Source organism: Macroventuria anomochaeta, assembly GCF_010093625.1.
Source record: "Macroventuria anomochaeta strain CBS 525.71 unplaced genomic scaffold BU25scaffold_5, whole genome shotgun sequence".
Taxonomy (NCBI): domain Eukaryota; kingdom Fungi; phylum Ascomycota; class Dothideomycetes; order Pleosporales; family Didymellaceae; genus Macroventuria; species Macroventuria anomochaeta.
In genome coordinates this window covers 183,752-203,310 of record NW_022985366.1, presented here as the reverse complement: position 1 = coordinate 203,310, position 19,559 = coordinate 183,752, and the positions used below count along the sequence as shown (strand labels likewise).

The following is a 19,559-nucleotide window of genomic DNA, read 5'->3' as shown; positions in this document are numbered from 1 at the left end:
AAAGGATACAGAAAAACTACTCTATCTAACAACTGTGTTGAACTGCTTAAGTATACCGTTAGAAGGACAATTGGACCCGGAGCGGTAGACTAGCTTATCGTGCATGCAGGTGCCAACAGGGGCTCAGATAGTACAGCAGCGCGATGCCTGCCGACATGTATGCAGATAAGGAACGACTCGGAACCGTACCGGTGGTCATTCGGTTGCGGTTGTTACAGTGTGGGTTCGTTCGGTTACCGGTTAATAATTGGAACTGAGTTGGATAGGTATCGGGGTTGCAAGTCCCGGAGCAGGGCTTGCAGAATCCTAATACTCCCGCTTCGGAGGTTGCAGGCCCGCTCCGGAGGTGGCCGGAGGTTGTACGTCCGCTTCGGAGGCGTGTAAGGACGCTGGGGATTTGGTGCGTACGGTCAGGGACAGTACGGAGCGGATCCGGATATTGTCAGGGGATCTGGAGAGGATACCGTGACACTTGGCTGCTCTTGTCTTGTTGCATAGTCCTGTTTGTTCAGTGTTGTTTTGCGAGTTGTTCATGGATCGTAACAAAAGCTTTTGAGAAAGAGATGGTGAACCTGTACAACATCAAGGCTATGGGAGACCTTACCTGGTTTCTCGGTGCCCAAATTGTCCGTGATCAAACACTGCATAAGACATGGCTAGTCTAAGATGCCTTCATCAACAAGGTGTGCGCTTGATACAACATTGAGGCTGACCTTCCCCCAGGTCCCCATGTTTGGTTGGTGGTTACTTGTTGCTCTGCTGTCCTATTGCAGGACATAGGATTGTAACAAGGCCTTCAGGAATCTCTTACACATAAGAAGAAGCTGTAATGGGCTAGACCCATGTGGACCCACCTATGGGTGTGGGCTAGGCTTAGAACCTAGGAGCAGTGCAGTCATGCTTTTCTACCTGTATAAATATCAACTATGCAAGATGAATCCTGTTGATTCAACTTGCGCATGCCTTTTGGCATAGGTTGGTGCATATAGTTGTGCATATTGTCTTTTGGACTCCACCCCTTACAAGGCACGCTATTGTTGAAGGATTAATGAGCAAGAACATGAGGAGCAACACCTTGAGAATCTACATCAGAAGCAAGAGCAATGTAACGCCTTGGACTGAAAGCGCTCCAATAACGTGTGGTCCCGCAGGGACTCAGCACACCGCTCTCTTTCCTGTCGCTAGCTACTTCCGTGTCACCTAGACATGGGTAGTTCCAATTCCCCTCCAAACTGTGTACTTAATCAGTTTGGCACAGTCGTTAGATAGAGTAGTTTTTCTGTATCCTTTTGTACAAGACCTATAGGTGTAGGGAATTCAATCCTAGTGTTCTCAACGTCCCAGCACTCCCATATGCCTCGTAGCGGACTCACACTTACTTCGGACATCTTCCCTACTGGCCTGCGTCGTTACAAGCAAGCAGCAATTAGGCTTTAGAGAGCAAGAGAGACTCAGGAGAAGTGTGAGGAGCGTGAGAGAGCTAAGGGGTTAAGGGTGCAGGAGAAGGCTAAGAAGGCAGAAGAAGGCGGCTGAACTGCAGCGTCAAAGCGTGAGAGGAGGCCAGCTGGGGAAACCTGTCAGGATGACATCAACGCAAGGCTGAGAAAGAGCATCAAAAACAAGCTTGTGATGCTCAAAAAGCTATACAACTGCCTCAAAGAGGCAAGCACAAGGCTTCAAGTCAATTGCAGTCAAAAACAACTAAGAAGTGTGGTGTTGCTGCTGCATGTAGCCGCCCAGCCCCCCCCAGCCCACCCCGGGAGGCTCCCACAACAACCACCCGCTGCGGCCAAACATCAACTCTGCCTGCATGGTTTATATGAGAGGATTTTGTTGCATAGGTCTATAGAGTACTCCATCAAAATTTCTTGCAATAATAACTATTGTATGTGGTTGTACAGCCTCATTTTTGACGTGCCTGTGAAAGTGGTGAGGCGCGCGTTGCGTGCCCGTGCGCGTTGCGAGCACGGGCACGGTACGAGCTGTGCCGCCTACGCCACACAGTCACCGTCACGCAATGTAAGGACGCCGAAGTATACGCACAGATTAAAACTGCCCGAGTGATGTGCGCAGGGTTCCAGTCAGTTCTGGTCCCACCAGGTTGGGCTGCTACCTTTGTTTTTCCGCGCCCTCAGATTACCGAAAGAAGCAGTCAAATACTACGTTCCGGAACTATTGGCCAGGAGCTACTATTCATTCGCTTCGAGCCTATCGAGACATCCGCTTCATCACTCGCCAGTCTTCATAAACTGGAGAATTTGAAAAGCGAACGAAGGATCGCAAGCGCGCCTGGTGCAGGCGACCGGACAACCCCGGTCCTGTCCACGAGTTATCGAGACAGCACGCAATATCTAGATCTGAAGGACGATTAGAGCAAACCCTTGAGATATATCTATGACAAAGACTAGAATCGTATCAGCCCTAAGTCGTGTATCAAGGATGTATTTGTAACGTGCTACTCTTTCAGCACCTCGGCATCCTTACGATGTAGTTGAAAGCCAAGGTGCTGTGAATGCTCATGCGAGCAGTGAGCAATTGCCATGCAAAAGCGATATCCAGATGGGTCGCACATAACGTCGATAGATAGGAAATCAGTAAAATACCTGCTGTATGCGTATGCAGCTGTCAGCTCAATTCGGCTGACAGAGCAAGGCTGACACCTGGTTGCCGTCGATTCGTCCACTGACACGAACACACGGCGGAGCAGAGGGGCCAAAAGAGGCAGCAGTTCTATGAATGGTTGACACTGCCGCTCTGAACCCGAGTTCTGGGAAGGGAACTCTAGGTTCCTTTTGTTAGACATGGAGCCCTACCCGTCGATTCTTTCCTCCTACTCTTTGCGATACCGGATTTGAAAGTAGCCTCCGCGATGCTTCCCCATGCACATATACTAGTGGTTCCGCTTGCCACCGAGCATCATGATTTATACTGAAGTGCTGCTAGCCATTGCCACTTTCGAGCCGTCCCTGAAAAGCAAAGAACGAAAAGCATAGCATCGAACACTGGAAGTTCTGTGATCCTGTCGCCTTGAGTGATATTGGGATTTGCTCCCCAAAAGTAGGCTTGCTCATTTTTTTGTGGGTGATATGGAAGCTAATGGTGTAGGCGGAAACCATCCTCCTATTGGAAGCCATCATCGGTTTCGCTACGTGTAGCTCGATTCGGACCTGCGCAGAGCTGAATTCGACAAACTATGCAGTCGTTCAGCTCGTATGGCTATTCTGCCCATGTGCTCGCCGGAGGAGACATAAAAGCCGTATGGCAACCCAGTCCTATCACACAACAGCACACTGGCAAGAAACCTTGTAGAACAGCTTGTTGGTCATCAGATATCACGATCATGCCGTTCTCCCCGTTCCCACAGCCGACATCCTGGAGACGAGATGGGACAGTTCTGAGGGAAGAGGAGCGACTGGCGTATAACAGACGGATAGAAATCATGAGACAGACAGAGTACTCCATGCTAAGAGGTATGTTCGTTCTTCCACTCTGGGCTTAACCAGTATTAATGTCAAGGCAGGTATCACTTACCTTGACCATGGTGGGACAACATTAGCGAGCAAGTCATTGATGGACTCGTTCTGCACGCAGATGAAGGCTTCCATCCTTTCCAACCCACACTCGGACGCATCAAGACCGAGCTTCTCTGCTTTGATGGTGGAGCAGACCCGGCAGAAGGTGTTGAGACTCTTCAATGCGGACCCAAAGCACTGGGACGTGGTATTCACAGCAAATGCCACGGCTGCCGTCAAGCTGGTAATGGAGTGCTTCGCTGGCCACAAACAGGGTTTCGACTATCTCTACCACTGCAATGCTCACACCAGTTTAGTCGGAGTGCGAGAGCAAGCGCAGAACAGCCGCTGCCTTGCAACAGCTGAAGAGATGAAGTACTGGCTAAATGGTGGAAAACTTTTGCCGAATGAGGAGTCATGGAATCGTCCCGTCCTGTTTGCATACCCCGCCCAGTCGAACATGAACGGCGAACGTCTCCCTCTGAGTTGGCCTGCCCGAATCCGCGGGTCTACACAACACGAGAACACGTACACGCTCTTAGACGCCGCCGCTCTAGTCTCGACCAGCCCACTGGATCTTAGCAACCACGCCGCAGCACCGGACTTCGTGTCGATGTCTTTCTACAAAATCTTTGGCTTTCCCGACCTTGGCGCTCTGATAGTTCGCAAAGCATCTGCTCACGTGTTGCAGCGCCGGAAGTACTTCGGTGGTGGCACTACTGATATGATAGGATGTATCGGCACACCGTGGGTAGAACGAAAAGAGAGCAGTGTGCATGCTCGCTTAGAGGACGGTACGATCGCGATACGCAGCATACTTGCTTTGAGCTGCGCTATCGACACACATATGAATCTTTTCGACGGTCTGGCCCAAGTCTCGAAGCATACAGGATGGCTGGCAAAGACGCTACATGACCGACTGGCCGGTCTGAAGCATGCCAGTGGCATTCCTGTTTGTCACATGTACAAGGCTCCAACGTCCACATACGGTGATTCGAAGTCCCAGGGCGCAACAGTCACTTTCAACGTCAGAAAGAGTAACGGGTCCTGGAAGAGTGGATTCGATGTAGGCGCTATGCTCAGAGCTAACGAGATCCACGTCCGTACAGGCTCGCTTTGCAACCCAGCAGGTATGGCCTCTGCACTAGGCTTGTCCGCAAACGAGCTCAGAGCGGCATTCGATTCAGGCTTCCGTTGCAACCAACCGGGCGACGACGTTCGAGGCGATGTCCCCTTCGGAATGATTAGAGCCACTTTGGGCGCCATGAGCACACTTGAAGACGTGGAGAACTTGGTGCGCTTTGTCGAGAAGCATCTAGTTGAGCATTTACATCGAACGCCACGTGTATCAGATGGAACTCAATCAGGCGTGCCCGAGGACAGCAACTTCGCAACCAGTTCTTTCGAAGAGAAGTCCGGGAAGATGACGGATCGACCGATAGCCAGTAAAACGCAGGAAAGCGTAAGGCCCGGCCCGCGGCGTAGTGTTTGGAAGGCGCTGTTTAGCTGCTACTCGAGACGGACGTAGACCGGGCTAACGGGTGGCTAGAAGAAGAAGACGGCTTGTACATAGAAGTCCGCTTCGCTGCACATATTTCGGAAGTACATACAATGCACATTCAGGCAGTATCTGCCCCTGTTTAACGCCTCCTGATCTGCACTGAACGTGTTGCGTAGGTACAGTGCATCCTGTGTCGTTCCATCGTAGGTTATGTGAGGCGTCTGCGAGGCGCGTAGATCCTCCACATTTCCTCAGTAAGCACCGGCGTGTGATTATGCATGAGACTCGGGATCAATCGGTGGCTGCTAATGACTCGCGCCATGATCCTGCAAAAGGTGTCGAATGAGGTAATGTTTAGCGCAACCTGGCATTGCACAAAACCGGCGTTGAAGGAAAAGCAAAAACGCGTCGCACAACGACACCAATCGAGAGCTTGATGATGCTTCTGGCGATGTCCTGATGTGGTGGTGTGGAGTCCAGAGGGTGATGAGCATGGCGCAGCGCCTTGGAAAGCTAGCGCGTCAGCTAGTCCGAATGGGGTAACACTGCTGATGTGAGTCGGGACGATATCCTCCCGAGCGACTCACTCAGCCTTCCCATAATCTCCCCGCTGACTACAACATCGCAGTATCTTGGCCACGAATTCATCCAAGTTGAGCCGTTGCTCGTGAAGATCTCTACGAAGATGTCCCAGCAGCTGAAGACTGCCCATATGCCGAATAGCATCTGTCCATGTACTGAATGGGTCTGCAAGTATAAGGATAGCTGCAAGTACAAGGATAGGTTCTGTAACAGGGCAAAGGTGCTCACAATCAACACAACATATCAAGTCACATAATCGAGTCCATTCAGTTCAACTTCAGCAATCTCAGCTGCATTTCGAACTCTCTTATCAATCACAATATTGATCTCAAAATCAATTGATCATCGCCCTCCGTACCACCATTCACCCCATAGAACTCCCAACATGCCGACTACGACGATTCGTAAATCCTTAATCGAAAGCTTCGGCGACCCCTCGCACGTCTCTATCGTCACAACTGAGATCGGACCTCCGGCAGCCAACGAAGTCCAACTCAAAGTCCTCTACTCAGGCTTCGGCGGCTCAGACATCGCCATGCGCCTGGGCAGCTACCCCAACCAGAAGTCCGCACCGCTCACCACCGGCTACAGCTGCATCGGTCTCGTGACCCTCAACGGCTCCAAGAGCACTAAGTTCCCCATTAGTAGCCTCGTAGGCTGTCTCTCAGTCTATGAAGGGCAATCCGAGCGCGTCAATCTACCAGAAAAGTATCTGATTCCAATCCCAGAAGGCGTTGATCTGAAGCAAGCCGTTGCTCTGATCCTAGATTGGACGACTGCATACGGCATGGTATACCGCACCAGCAAAGTCACCAAAGGCCAACGTGTCTTCATCCACGGTCTTAGTGGCTCAGTAGGCTTCTCCCTGCTCACGCTGTGCAAGCTGCAAGGTGCAGAAGTCTACGGCACGGCATCGGAGTACAATCACGCCGCTGTACGCGCAGCCGGCGCCCATCCGTTCGTGTACACCAACAAAGACTGGATGATGGCCATGAACGCCATCGGTGGTGCACATGTAGTGTTCGACCCGCTGGGCTTCGAATCCTACGACGAGAGCTGGGATATTCTCGCGCGCGGAGGCGGTATGCTAGTTGGGTACGGTGGGAACTACAATGTTTTGAATGGCGGGAAGACGAGGAGTCAGTGGCCGCAGATTGCGAAGTTGCTGTCGAAGAACTTGAATGTGTTCTGTCCCAACAGCACGGCGTTCTTTTACGTTAACAGGGACCAGAGCACGTTTGAGCCGGAACTGAAGGCTTTATTGGAGATGCTAAGGAAGGGCGAGATTAGGGTGCCGATTCGGAAGTTGTGGACGCTAGAAGAGGTGCCGGAGGCGCACCGTATGTTCAATAAGGGACCTGGTGTCGGTGCGGTGGTGATCAAGGTGGCCAATAATGTTAACCTTTGAGTAGGAATGGCGCTTCTTTTACACACAATCGTGCTAGGCGGTGCTCGATGCTGGACGTTTGTTTTTACATTGTCAGTGTTAGACCTATCATGGCTAATAGAATGTATTTTGATAAATTCTTTCTTCACGTTGCTCCCAAAAAGAAGGTTTGGGGATACCTTTAGTGAAATCGAGAAAGCTCGACCCGAGCTTCGTGGCTGTAGTTGCCTTCACCGCAACCTGCTAGCGCGGTGGGAACCGAAAGCAAACGCACAAACGCTCCTGCTCAACGGATAGATCAACTCTTTGACGCCGCCCGTGTGAAATCAAGTCGAAACAACACTTTGTCATTCCAAGGTGAGCTCTCATGCTAGGAGGAGGTCCAGATCTAACGAAGATTTGGCAGTACAGTCCACAATGGCAGAGCCCCCAGTTCTGTCCCCAGGTCGAACTGCAGAAGTCAAGACAGGCACGTGCCGTAGGGAGCTCATAATACGGTCGATCTTCTCAAACCTATCACGGCCTTCTTGATCACTGTGCGGGTTCAAGGAGAAGCCGTCTTGACCGCCACATACGATGATGCCACAAGTTGTGGTGTGCACGAGCAGCTTAGTCATTGACGATTCGTAGAACGTTAACAAGCTCCCTCCCGAGCCATGGTTCGAAATAATAGCCACTCTCTAATGGCAGCCCGTGGACAAGGGTGCGAATCTCATGGACTTCGAGCTGGCTTACAGTCTCCTGCGGCCACTGGTGCCTGCAGAGGCGACCTTGATGTAGAGCCACGACCGCCTTACGCGCTAGGCCACCGCTGAGGCTCACCGCTACGATCACGATGAAGGAGACGCTGCAAGCCTTGAAGCTGAGCAGGGAGATATAAATATTGTCCTCGAGACCATCAAATTGGAGTTGGCTAGTGCATTAGAGCCTACAAATGCTCAGCTCAATAGCGCTGTGACAGCCTGGCGCAAAAAGAAAGAGCGCATCGAGATAGACTATCTGCGCAGGTACCAGCATGGTGATGTGCAGGCCAAGAGTGGTGTTCTTCGAGATATATTGACAGTTTTCATGAATTGGAGGCACGACTTGAGGATGCTGGAAGTCTCTTGTTACGAAACGAAGATTGGCCAGATCAAGGCGCTGCAGCTGATGGAAACCGTTGCGAAGCTGGAGGTGCGCGCGTCAAAAATCTAGAGCGAGCGGTCACTCAACTTAAGACTCGTCTTGAAGTACGAAAAGGCATCAGCTGGAGTCGAGGTAGAAGACGAGGCAGCTTAGCACGTCGACCTAGCCGAGCTTGGGTGTCGATTACATGCTATGGCTGTTATTCTTTGACAGCCACCTGGCAAAGCGACGAGGTTTAGCATATTATAGTCGGGTAGAGTTTATAAATGCAACACCCATGCTCGTTTGCTCACGTCGGCCCCTCGAAAGTCCTACTGTTGCCGACATTCTGTTTTCGATCCCGCAAATTGGCCCAGGAACTTGATGTAGATCAGTATATCCGCCAGTCCGGGTGTACAGCAGAGGTCGATCCGTCGACCGGCCACGGGTTTTTTGGTCTCGTTTCAGGACCACTGGTCATCTTGCTCCTTTTTTTGTGGAATGTCGGATCCCTACCGTCCATGATCCAACCAAAGGAAGCTTGGAGTATCTCAGGCTGATCGAGAGACGGAACCCAACGCCAAGGTGACACGCCACTATCGTACAAGAAAGCATCTAGCTCGTCGTCAAGCACAGCCCATTGCTTAGAAGTGTGCCACATCCGGTCTGCAGGGTGTTCAATCCACGTAAATCTTGGCCCTCGGCGAAATGTGCCATCGTAGTGGTTCCTGAGGCGGGTGAAGAACTGTTCTCGAGGCGCGAATGTGTTCGGTCCGATAATAGCTAATTCAATCTTGTCGAGTACAACGATCTCCAAGTTCTCCGAGTTCGTGACAAAGTTGTACAACCAAGCACTCGCGATTTTAGCATGTCGTAATGCAACGTGTTTGAGTCTGGGGCAATTCTGCTCAAGAAAGCCATCGGCGAAAGGACTGTTCGTTTGGTGCGGAAGTGTGTTCCACTTGAGATCCAGATGTTCGAGGTATGGCGCAGCACTTATTACATACATAAGGAGATCGATGTCAGCCGAGGCCGGACCAGAATATCCGGAAGTGACATGCTCGATGAAAGAGAGCTGAAGTTTCTTGAGGGGCGTGGTGCTAAGCACCCGTATGGTGTTGGTGTAGTCGATGTTCGGCAAAGCGAAGAGCTCGTGAGGCAAGCCAATGGTCTCGTTCCCTACATCTAAGACAAACTCTTGTAAATGTGTGGCCGGAGATGCTACCAATGAAGACATGATGATGCTGTAACCTCTCCATTTTGCTGGCAGATGATGTTCGGATACGTCTTGTTTCGACCGGTCCAAATAAAAAGGCTGAGGCGAATCTAGATGACTACGATCGACCCAAGGCCACACTGAAGGTTTCCGGAAGCCCGGTGGCAGAGCACGATAGAAAGGAGAGTTGTAAGACGGTATGGGGTTCCATGGTCTCCAGACCTCGCTTGTGATAGTAATGCGTCTCAAGTTCGGTAACTGCGTAAATGCACGCTGCAGACCGGCCACATCCCACCCACGTTTGATGATCTCCTTCTCATCTTGATAGAGTTTCTGGTAGAGGACGTAGCTGTCCTCGACGCTCATTAATGCGGCATGAGTCGCAATGATATCTCTGGATTTCTTGTCGTCGGCACTGAGGAGGATGGCTTTGCCGATATGGGTCAAGATTCCGTCTTCTTGTATGCAATCCTCAACACTGATCGACTCATACTCTGAATCGTTGCCATCACCGCTTTGGAAGAATGTGGAGAAATGATCTTCGAGGGCGGCCCTTGCCTTTTCCTGATCAGATTGGAGTGCTTCTCGGAACTTCTCAAATGTTGGGTAGTCTTCAAGCTGCGCATCATCCCAAACTAGTTCTTCCACCCGCAGATGATACCGAGGATGATTGAGAATAGTGTTCAAGCATTCCAGATTCGCACGATTCGGAGAGATGTAAACCCGCTCAATGCGCAACTCCACCATCTCAGCCAGCCCTCTACTTGTAAGTCTAAGCCGCATGATGTCCAATTTCGAAAGGCTTTGGCAGACGATTTCCAATATCTCGGCCGGCAGATCAAGCAACGTTTTCCTGCTCTTGCAGCTGCGGCCATCGCCATTCGCAAAAGCGTCAGGGAAATCGTCTCCAAACATTGCTTCGAAGAAACTCATTGACGGCGCATTGAAAGTCGTCACAACATTGCCTCGACGTTTAACAACCCCAGCACGCGTGGCTAGACTTGGTCTTCGTCGAGGGGATTCAGGTGGTGGTTGGAGTGTTTTGGTGGTCTTTGAAGCTTTAGGCGTACTTGGAGCTCTTGCGGACTTCGAAGGGCGTATGGGGAGTACGAAATTCATGTTGTTTGTATCATTGACTGTTTGGATTTCATGTTGTTATACGAGAGGGGAGAGGAAAACAGACGTTGACTGATGTAGCTAGGTAGCCGCTGACTCGCCAGGCCGCCCCGCCTATGGCGCCCAAATGGGCTTGTTTGGACGAGCACCCGGGCAACCGTAGCGAGCGACCACACCACGCGTGAACATGCTCTAAAGCAGGTTTGAATGTTGTCACATGATGCGCCGAACGCTGTGAATCGTGCTTCAGGCTCTGTTGAGAGGGCTGAGGTGAAGGGAAGGGAAAGGGTTGGATGCAGGTTGCAGTCGCTTAGCACCTGCCAACCGCACGTTGGACGGGAAAGAGTGCCCATAGTGGGTTCTTGCCCACAGGGTCGACGACATCACTGCAAAACAGTTTCATGATACAAGGTCTTCTCATTCCATCAGGCGCTGTCCAGCCGCCTGAACAAGTGCCTATAACGTACATATCTAGGTGCTGAAGCAACCATGAACTGTCCCACGAGCAGATCTACCGCACGACAACTAGCACACCGCTTGCCTTGAACGGCTCACGATACGCTAGCTGTCACTCGCAGCAGTGCACTTGCTCTTCCCATATCGATGCGAAGATTGACCAACCTCCGAACGTATTCGCCGTACCCGCCGTCAGCCGATGTATAAGCACGAAGATAAAATCGAGGCCGTGTGTAGAGTCGAGGTCAGGGAAGGGGCGAGTAATTCATTTACTCCTCAGTCTCCTCAGCCTTCTTCTTCTTCTTCTTGGAAGACTGGTCCTTAGTGAATGATGAGGTGGGGGTGTTCGTCTGGTGGACGATGAATCGTGTGTAGTCCTCCTCGGGATCCCACTCAAAACCCGCTAGGTAGGGTTTCTCGAACTCGTCATCTTGCTGTAACTGCGAGTCAGCTATGTTACGGCAGGAGATTGTGCATCTTTGGATCAGATGCGGGGTAAAGTGGACATGTCGACGTAAGATTCACGTGGGCAAGAATGCGAGAGGATCGACAACGTACCCTCTTCTTGAACTGCTTGTGGATGGCATCTAGTGCATCCTTGATGGTGACGCCCTTCATGTTCCGTGCATGAACTTCAAGGCCAAGTGGAAAGTGCAGGGTGATCTTCTTGACCTTGGGTATGCACAATGGCAAGCTCAGGAATGATGGGTCTTCGACTGTTGATGGTGATTTGTTCAGCTTCCTGTAATGCCGATCAGTCAGATCAGGTAGCCAAGATTGCATTGCAGCGCCTCGGTGGACAGCAAGGTGTACACTGAACAAAGCTGGCAATGCACGTCTGCAGGGCGAGGAATCGAACTTACCACCCTAGCCTCTGTGTCTCGGGCGCAATGTTGATCTGCTTGCCCTCTTTCTCTGCTATCTTGTCAGCCCCGCTTCCCCTCACTTGCTGCCCCTCATCAGGGCCGATGCCACCAGGAAGCTACTTACGGAGGTCTAAGATGTCATAGCAGTCAGCTGCCATAGAACTTGGCCTGCGCTTGGCCTTGACTTCAGGCTGCTGGGTAGCAGAGTCGACCTTGAAGAGGGTTGCCTCGGTTTCTGCCATCGTTGAAGTGTTAAGGAGTGGTAGGCAAGAGCTTAATTAGGTGGCTTGTAAGCAGGAAGTTGGTGGGGCTGTCAAAGAGCTTTGGCGAGCTGGAAGACTGGCACTTGAGGATGAGCGTGAAGTGAGAAGGAAGTTGAGGCACAGGTGAGTGTGTGAAGAACAGAAGAAGGGGCTGAGACGCTTTTGAATGAGGGGTTAATCAATCGGCGGACGCACAGAAGGCAGTCACCTGTTCACCACACCATCGTCCCATCCAATCGGCGCCGGATCTGGCAGAATGGAGCTTGGGCCACCTGTATCTGGGGTAGAGAATGCGGGGAAACGGCGACGCCAACAACGCGCCCTGACATAATCAAGAGGGGCCGGCGGCACCGTAGAGATGCTCAGAAGCTAGCAATTGAGCCTCTGTTGCGTTTTCGATATGTTCTTGAGCCTCAATCTTATGCTCTTTGTTGTGTTCGCAGCTCGAGATTGTGGTGTGATGACCATCACGCGACAGCGATCTACGTCATACGACCAACTGAGAATCTCGCACATCGTTTCAGTTCGGCCCATAACGCGGCGGATGGCTGGAGGGGCTATTGCAGGCTCCACTTGGTACCTGCAAGGACCATCGTTCCAAGCGGAGACTGCTTCGCCGAGCGCAATTGGACCTTGACGGTCATGCTGATGGTGCAAGATAGCGACATGTCCCATATAATTGGCTTTTCCCGGTGGTTCCGCGTTGGGTCTGATCATCTGATGAGGTCTTTGTTGCTGCGTGCCTCGCTCTCTCTGTGGAAGCTTTGACGAGGCTGTACCTTTAGACTTCAAGAATGGCATGAACACTACTTGAGTTGCACAGATCATCACCCCACCTTCTCAGAAGTCTCGAGACACAATGAGGCTACCACCATGTATCAAATAAGGAACTAAACAGCCTCTGCAACGAGGTGTTTGATCTGTAATCATCACTTCAGCATTTCGAACCCAGTAGCTCATCCTTTGTGGCAGATCGACCGAGCGACTCTAGGTGGACTTAAAAGCAACGTTGCGACATATGCAGAAAGAAGCCCCAAGACCGTCAGATATAGACAGAGCCTTGAAGAGAAAACATTCCAAATTCATGTTATCCCATCGAAAACTAACAGTATAGATTCACGATCAAGACCAAGGACCGACTCAACCTCCCTGCAGGATGCAAGAATTCCAAAAGAACATCAAATAAGCGAACTGGATTTGCTCTGGATAGTAGTACTATACTCAAGGGACCTCTCTGCAGACACCCGAAAAGCCCTGTCCGTTCTGAGCGTCTAAGAGTGACCCTGTACCTTTCGATCAACATACAACTCCTCCAAATACGCTTCCTCCTCCTCGTTCAACACCTTCCCCCTCGCCTCCAGCGCCTCATCCATCCTCTCCACGCTCGAGAACCCAATGATCGGACTCGCAACCCTCTTATTGATCCACGCAAGCGCGACATGGCTCATCTTCCAACCATGCTTCTTCGCAAGCTCCTCGACCCGCTCGACGATTTTGTGGTCTGCCTCAGTGTGCCCTGAGAGCGACGTGCCGGTGATCTTCTCGCCTTCTGAGCGTGTAGTAGACCCGAAGGCGGAAGCGGGGCGCGCGAGGTGGCCGCGGCAAAGAGGCGCCCACTGGTGTGTGTTAGCATTGCGAAGTGATGGGGTGTGATGTGAAAGGAAGGGGCGTACAGGGATGAGGCCAACGCCGGTGGCATTACAGAAGCGGTTCATCTCGCGCTCTTCTTCGCGGTACAGGAGGTTATAGTGGTTCTGCATCGACACGAACTTGGTCCATCCGTTCTTCTCAGCCACGAACTGCATCTGCGCAAATTGCACCGCCCACATACTGCTCGCACCAATATATCGCACCTTTCCACTCTTCACAAGATCATGAAGCGCCTCCATCGTCTCTTCGATTGGCACATTCTCATCGAACCTATGGATCTGCAAGAGATCGATGTAATCGAGGTCCAGACGTTTGAGCGATGCATTGACGGCGTTGAAGATCGCCTGACGTGAGAGACCCATGTGGTTTGTGTAATCCTTCAGCTGCGGTAGCTCTTTGGAGAAATTTATGCTGCGCAGACCGGGATCTTCACCGACGGTGCCGAAGCATTTTGTCAGGATGGTCAGTTTCTCGCGGGGGAGAGAGTATTTTTTGATGGCTTTGCCGATGATCTCTTCAGAGACGCCGTTGGAGTAGACATTCGCTGGAGTGGTGCGTCAGCTGTCAACTTCTAGTTTCGGTGGTTTTGGCTTACCTGTATCCCAAGTGGTGAGCCCTCGGTCCCATGCAGCCTTGAGTAGGGGAAGCGCTTCTTCCTCTTCGATTACCCAGGGCTGCCACTTGCTTGAGCCAATGGACATGGCACCGAGAATGGGTACTGAGACACGCAGGCCGCTCTTGCCCAGCTGTCTGTACTCGGCCTTGGACTCCTTAAGGAGGCCTTCGATATCTAGCTTATCTAGCATTATTGCGGTATAACAAGGCTTCCGGAAAGATGAATTGGGGAAGTGTGCTGCGACCGCTCGGCCTTACCGCCGACTCAATCATCTTATACATATGAGGATGGGTAATCATGTTTCTTGATTAGGCAGTTGGCAACGGCTGAATTGCTTGCATGCCGCTATGCAATCCGGGTTTTACGGTGATAGGAGGCAATTCCGGTGATCGGTGATAGTGGTGTAGCGGGGTGAGAGCTGCAGCAGTCGGACCGCGCCAAGCACGCGTCATGTAAAATATGAGCCCCTGATGTATCCGCAGCTTCGCGAACTCACGTCTACAAAGTTGCTCGGCCAAGACGGAGGATGTTCTATCAACTTCATGTAGTGTGATTGGCCTACATCATACGAGATTAGTGAGATGGCTCGATGCGTTAGAAGGTTATCACAGCTGCAAACATCACGAATCAAGAAGCGATTGTGGTCGAGGTGGGTTTCCGTCTTTTCGACGGTATGATGGTATTGAACATCAGTTTTGAAGTTTATCCCCCAAGGCGCCGACCGCAGTCCGTAATGCAAAGACACTCGTAGTCGTTCATATGCCCGTGAAAGAATCAATCCGTACTCCCGCGAATCGCTTAAGCGTCCTCCTCGATGTTGCCGCGCTCCGAGACATAGAGACCGTCCAAGAACTTTCGGATATCCTTGTTGCGGACCTTGCAGATCTGCTGAATGTCGGCGGCCGACTGGGAAACATCCTCGAGGGACTAGACGTCCGTTAGCAGGCTGAACCATAGTAAGCTCCAAGAGCACGCTTACGTTTCCGGTGAGCTGAAGCTCATCCTTCTGGTTCTTCGATGCCTCGACGTTGACACCGGGCCTCATGACCACCCTGCGCACAAGCTTCTCGCCAATGAAGTTCCTGATCTCAACCTCGAACTGGTCGGTCTCCTTGTTCTTCTCGATGTTGACGTTGATGGGGAAATGGGCGTAGACGTAGCGCATCTTGTACTTGTAGCCCTTGGTGACACCGATGATCAAGTTGTTGATGAGGGTGCGGACGGTGCGGAGGGTAGCGACGCTCTTGCGCGAGCCGTGGTGGAGCTCGATCTTGATGAGGTTACTCTTGGGGTGGGAGAACGAGACAGCCAAGTGACCGAGGGACTTCTCGAGCTTGCCACGGGGGCCTGTGAGGGATTGTCAGTGCTGGTTCTGCGCATATGCGGCGATTGTGCACCCACCCTCAACGACAACGTTCCTGGTCTTGATGGTGACCTTGACCCCCTCGGGGATCTCGAGCAGTTCCTCAGAGTGGCTGTTGCGCAATTGTCAGTCCTGTTCATGCATTTTCAATGTTTCCCAGTGCGCGCTGCCGTGGTTTGCTGGGATTGCGGCCAGACGTCGAATTTCAAGGTTGCAAAAAGTGCGCCACGCAGCGATTCGGCAGCGGTGACCGGGTGGTAGACGTACATGTACTTCATCTTGGAGGTTGCTGTGGGTTAGCGATGTCGACGGAGGTTGCGAATGAATTCGGGCTCGAAGTTCCAATGTGTGCAGGACAGGCTCGCTTATGATTTTGCACGCTAGCACTGATTTGTAGCACTAGCAGCCCTCGCCCCACCTCAGTGGCCTCACCTTCGGGCAACACCATCATCTCGGCCTCTTCTCTTGTCATCACGAACATCAAAGGTTCGTATGCGAAAAGATGTCGTTGCTGTTGCAAAGTCTTGCAGTTGCCGTGCTCCAGCTTGGTCATCTGCAATCGCCTTGGCTATGAATTGTCATCCTGCATGTTACTGCTGCTTGTAGAACACCCTTGACGATGCGCATCCACGCTCCATGAACGAACTCTGGAAACTTAGGTAAGGCACGTCACTGCGTTTTGGTGGACAAATGTGCAAGATACAGTTGTTCTGATTTGGGTTTTGTGAATCTTACTATCAGACTGACCTCACAGAGTGCTGTTGCCTCAGAAGCGAGGAACGTGGACAGCAGACGCAACGATGGAAGAGTTGCTGCATCTTCTTGAGACCTTTCATCTAACCACCAACTCAATGTCTTCCCCCACCAAGCCTCGTCTCAGCGTCATTGTCGCTGAGCGGCCTGTTCGCCCTCATCCAGAGAACCGGCAGTCAAGAGCACTCGCTGCGTACTACAGACAATGCAGATTACACTCGGCCGAAAAGCGAAAGCTCCATGTCATGTATTGACACATCGATGACCGTGTGCTGGCCCTCTCGGTGACGCTCACATTAGCGTTTTTGATTGTGATTGGCGTGCCGCTTGTCGCTGTGATAGCGCAGAGTCCATTGTGCAATTGCCAGTCAACGTACTTGTACCGTCGTATGCGTTTCCGGATGCTGGGTCATGGAATCGGTTGTATGATGCGTAAGTCTCCTTGTCTAAGCGTTGGTTAAGGGGAGGGTTGCTGACGTTTCATAGCATTGTGCAACATCAAGATGTGAAGTTTACCGTCATCAACCCCGACAATGGGCCAGGAAATGGCACGCGGCCATGCACGGAGTACATTGACGTTCTCAACGCCTTGGAAGTCTACCCTCACGTACAGACTCGGCTATATCCGCACCAATCGCGGAACCGGCGACAATGCCACCGTTCGTGCTGAGATAGCGACCTACAGCGGCTGGTCGAAGTTCAGGATCTCAGACTTAACGGTATCTTATTTGACCAGACACCACACAAGGACGAGGGAAATGCGAGCGAGTATCTCAGGAACATCAGTGCTACGGTGCGGCACTCCGATGGGTTCTTGGAGCCGAAGTTGGTGGTGCACAATCCAGGTCGTGTGCCAGACGTCGGACTGGTGCGTTACAGGACCGACAGATAGTCGTGTTTGAAGGTACATATGCGGATTTGCCAGGCTGCGAGCACCTGAAGATTAGCGTAAAGGAGCTGGAGCTGCACAGTCTGCACAGGCAGAACTTTGGGATGCTGGTACATTCGACGCTCTCAAACACTGGCAATGTACGCCTGCGGAAGGTCGTTGACGATGTGAGGCGAAGCGTCGAGTGGCTGTACGTTACTGACCTTTCGGAGGACGTGTATGGCGGGTACGGTTCGCTGTGGGAACAGTGGCTGAACTTGATCTGGTAGTGTGGAGCTGGAAAATGCCTCAAGAGTAATGCCCAAGATCTTCCATGATCTCCTCCACTTGCCAATCGAAGACTGGCTCGCGGCGCTTGCGCTCTTCAAGAGCACTGGCATTGCGGTCCCTGGTCAAAGTTTTGGAGATGTCACGTCGGTAAGCCTCTTCGACGATGCTCCATATTCTTCGACGATTCCAGAGGCCATTCGGCAAATCCACTATCCGTGGGTCCAAACTCTTCAGTGGGAAGTGTCTCGTCGCTAGCAGGTGTCCAACCACTTCCCAGTCCCAAGCAGCGTCTGGGTCAGCTGAAGCTGTTAGGTGCTCTTGACGTCGTTTGTCAAGCTCATCTGTATCAATGTCCCACAGATATGGGAGAGCATTTCCACTCATGATGCTTTTCCGCCAGAAATTGTTGTCTAGCGGCACTTTCATAGCTAGCGTCCTGGACGTTCGATGCAATGAGAGAGCCGTATGAGCCGAAAAATGAGTGCTGATCTGATCTAATAATTCAATTGGTAGCCGTTCCAGTGCGCCAAGGGCTCGAGATGGTGGTGGGAAAGATTGCCGGCAAGCCTTAGGGGCGGTGGTGTTTTGGAGCAAGTCAAGCACGCAGGTCGTGATGTTTGGTACGTTTACTGGATCCGTGTAGAATTTCTGTTTATGTATCAGCCTAGAAGCGTACACGAGATACTGCTGCGCACCTCGTAACCACCAGCCCACCATTCCAGAAGAGACAGCCCTACTACACTTCGGGGTCCGTTCGTGTCCGTCGCGGTGCACAGATCGAACAAGTCATTCTTCGCAATCAGATCATCATGTTTGGTGCGCTTCGAGCTCTTCCGGTACCGTGATTGTAACATCGTGTTTAGAATTGACAGACTCGAGGGTTCGTGACTACCCAGTGCGACTGGTCTAAGGTGATCAATAGCGCAGCGGCTGATTTGCAGACAAGTCTCATGCAAAGGGAAGATCGAGTCGTGGTTGTTGATCTGCTGCATAGCGTTGAACGTGATAGTGTATGGAATGTTGGTATCCGGGTAAAGCCCATCAATGTGGAACAGCTGGTCGTTCGTCTCGTTCCAGGTTGCTCTTGCAGAGAGGAAGACATCGGTACTGTCCGAGGTGTTATAGCAGGCGGAGCTGCGTAAAGATCATTATAAGTAAGCTCATTGTAACTAAAGATGTACATACTGGAAATCTTCCTTTGACAGGCCTTCTAGATTGTGATAGTGAACAGCGTGGCTGCTAGCAATGAGGCGATGGTTTCGCATCCACTGAGCGCCGTAAGCCAGCGAAATCGAAGTACAAAGACGTCGTGTTCACCTTGTAGCGGGTAGCTCCTGCATCCAGGTTGTACACTTCACCCTCAAGATCGAACGGCGACCCGCAGATGACGCAGAAACAAGAGAATTCCATCGCAAACTGCGCTTCTGGCTTCCACTCCGGGTCCGGCTGTGGCGTGGACAGAAGGCTGCCCATAGTGTCAGGACATGATGGTGAATGAAGCTCGGGGAAGCTTACACTTAAATCGTGGTAGCGGTCAGGAACGTTCAGCACGCATCAATGGTCAGGCGTGCGGTTCGGACGGAAAGTGCTGCTGAGCGGGTCCTGATGTCATGATTGGCTGGAGCTCCCAGGTGCGCCCCACTATGGCACCCAGCTCCTGCGGTGAGCGATCAACAATCAACTCGCGAGCAGAGATACTCTTTGGTCATTCAAATGCGAGACTAAATGTGAGCACTCACGTTCATAGTATAGGGGATGGAGTCGATCTCCAGTGCCGCGTTCAATGCCGCAGTGAACCCCGGACCACGTTGTTTGCCAACACGCTAACAGCAGGGCCCATGCGTTCTACCAGTGTTGGATAGCCTTCATTGTTGGAACATTCACGTTACTACAAAACCTCCATATTCCATCAGCGCAGATACGAGAATAATAAGACTCTTACAGTCATACTCTAGGTCTCGAACACGAAAATTCGGCACCTCAGTCCGGAACTCATACTCTGTGTCGCGTCTTCC

The 19,559-nt window shown here is 51.7% G+C and overlaps 9 protein-coding genes across 9 annotated transcripts; 4 read left to right on the top strand and 5 right to left on the bottom strand.

Moving 5' to 3' along the window:
- Nucleotides 1-2,003: 2,003 nt before the first annotated feature.
- Nucleotides 2,004-2,414, top strand: BU25DRAFT_222935 (uncharacterized protein). The gene has a single exon (XM_033701336.1). It carries the CDS (start codon nucleotides 2,064-2,066, stop codon nucleotides 2,370-2,372), a length of 309 nt encoding a protein of 102 aa, XP_033565197.1. The 5' UTR covers nucleotides 2,004-2,063; the 3' UTR covers nucleotides 2,373-2,414.
- A 926-nt stretch (nucleotides 2,415-3,340) lies between these two features.
- BU25DRAFT_418656 (PLP-dependent transferase) lies at nucleotides 3,341-4,939 on the top strand (the record flags this gene model as incomplete). The annotated part of the gene is made up of 3 exons (XM_033707888.1): nucleotides 3,341-3,470; nucleotides 3,521-4,806; nucleotides 4,865-4,939. 3 exons carry the CDS (start codon nucleotides 3,341-3,343, stop codon nucleotides 4,937-4,939), a joined length of 1,491 nt encoding a protein of 496 aa, XP_033565196.1.
- A 690-nt stretch (nucleotides 4,940-5,629) lies between these two features.
- BU25DRAFT_407571 (GroES-like protein) lies at nucleotides 5,630-7,059 on the top strand. Its single transcript, XM_033705575.1, has one exon. It carries the CDS (start codon nucleotides 5,981-5,983, stop codon nucleotides 7,001-7,003), a length of 1,023 nt encoding a protein of 340 aa, XP_033565195.1. The 5' UTR covers nucleotides 5,630-5,980; the 3' UTR covers nucleotides 7,004-7,059.
- A 1,808-nt stretch (nucleotides 7,060-8,867) lies between these two features.
- Nucleotides 8,868-10,301, bottom strand: BU25DRAFT_325212 (uncharacterized protein; the record flags this gene model as incomplete). Its single annotated transcript, XM_033702279.1, has 1 exon — nucleotides 8,868-10,301. A coding segment is annotated over one exon (1,434 nt), but the record flags the coding sequence as incomplete, so codon positions are not given.
- An 842-nt stretch (nucleotides 10,302-11,143) lies between these two features.
- On the bottom strand, nucleotides 11,144-11,982 carry BU25DRAFT_455340 (uncharacterized protein; the record flags this gene model as incomplete). The annotated part of the gene is made up of 4 exons (XM_033709937.1): nucleotides 11,144-11,308; nucleotides 11,433-11,616; nucleotides 11,738-11,789; nucleotides 11,865-11,982. 4 exons carry the CDS (start codon nucleotides 11,980-11,982, stop codon nucleotides 11,144-11,146), a joined length of 519 nt encoding a protein of 172 aa, XP_033565193.1.
- Nucleotides 11,983-13,052: 1,070 nt separating this feature from the next.
- On the bottom strand, nucleotides 13,053-14,743 carry BU25DRAFT_222280 (aldo-keto reductase-like protein). The gene is made up of 3 exons (XM_033701334.1): nucleotides 14,249-14,743; nucleotides 13,677-14,197; nucleotides 13,053-13,619 (listed from the first exon to the last, which is right to left on the bottom strand). Exons 1-3 carry the CDS (start codon nucleotides 14,457-14,459, stop codon nucleotides 13,275-13,277), a joined length of 1,077 nt encoding a protein of 358 aa, XP_033565192.1. The 5' UTR covers nucleotides 14,460-14,743; the 3' UTR covers nucleotides 13,053-13,274.
- Nucleotides 14,744-15,067: 324 nt separating this feature from the next.
- Nucleotides 15,068-15,910, bottom strand: BU25DRAFT_418651 (60s ribosomal protein-like protein l9; the record flags this gene model as incomplete). Its single annotated transcript, XM_033707887.1, has 4 exons — nucleotides 15,068-15,196; nucleotides 15,249-15,616; nucleotides 15,671-15,744; nucleotides 15,900-15,910. 4 exons carry the CDS (start codon nucleotides 15,908-15,910, stop codon nucleotides 15,068-15,070), a joined length of 582 nt encoding a protein of 193 aa, XP_033565191.1.
- Nucleotides 15,911-16,779: 869 nt separating this feature from the next.
- On the top strand, nucleotides 16,780-17,425 carry BU25DRAFT_222363 (uncharacterized protein). Its single transcript, XM_033701335.1, has one exon. It carries the CDS (start codon nucleotides 16,919-16,921, stop codon nucleotides 17,285-17,287), a length of 369 nt encoding a protein of 122 aa, XP_033565190.1. The 5' UTR covers nucleotides 16,780-16,918; the 3' UTR covers nucleotides 17,288-17,425.
- Nucleotides 17,426-17,562: 137 nt separating this feature from the next.
- On the bottom strand, nucleotides 17,563-19,017 carry BU25DRAFT_418650 (uncharacterized protein; the record flags this gene model as incomplete). Its single annotated transcript, XM_033707886.1, has 4 exons — nucleotides 17,563-18,192; nucleotides 18,240-18,678; nucleotides 18,730-18,812; nucleotides 18,862-19,017. The coding sequence occupies 4 exons, from the start codon at nucleotides 19,015-19,017 to the stop codon at nucleotides 17,563-17,565; spliced, it is 1,308 nt and encodes a 435-aa protein (XP_033565189.1).
- Between the last annotated feature and the right edge of the window lie 542 nt (nucleotides 19,018-19,559).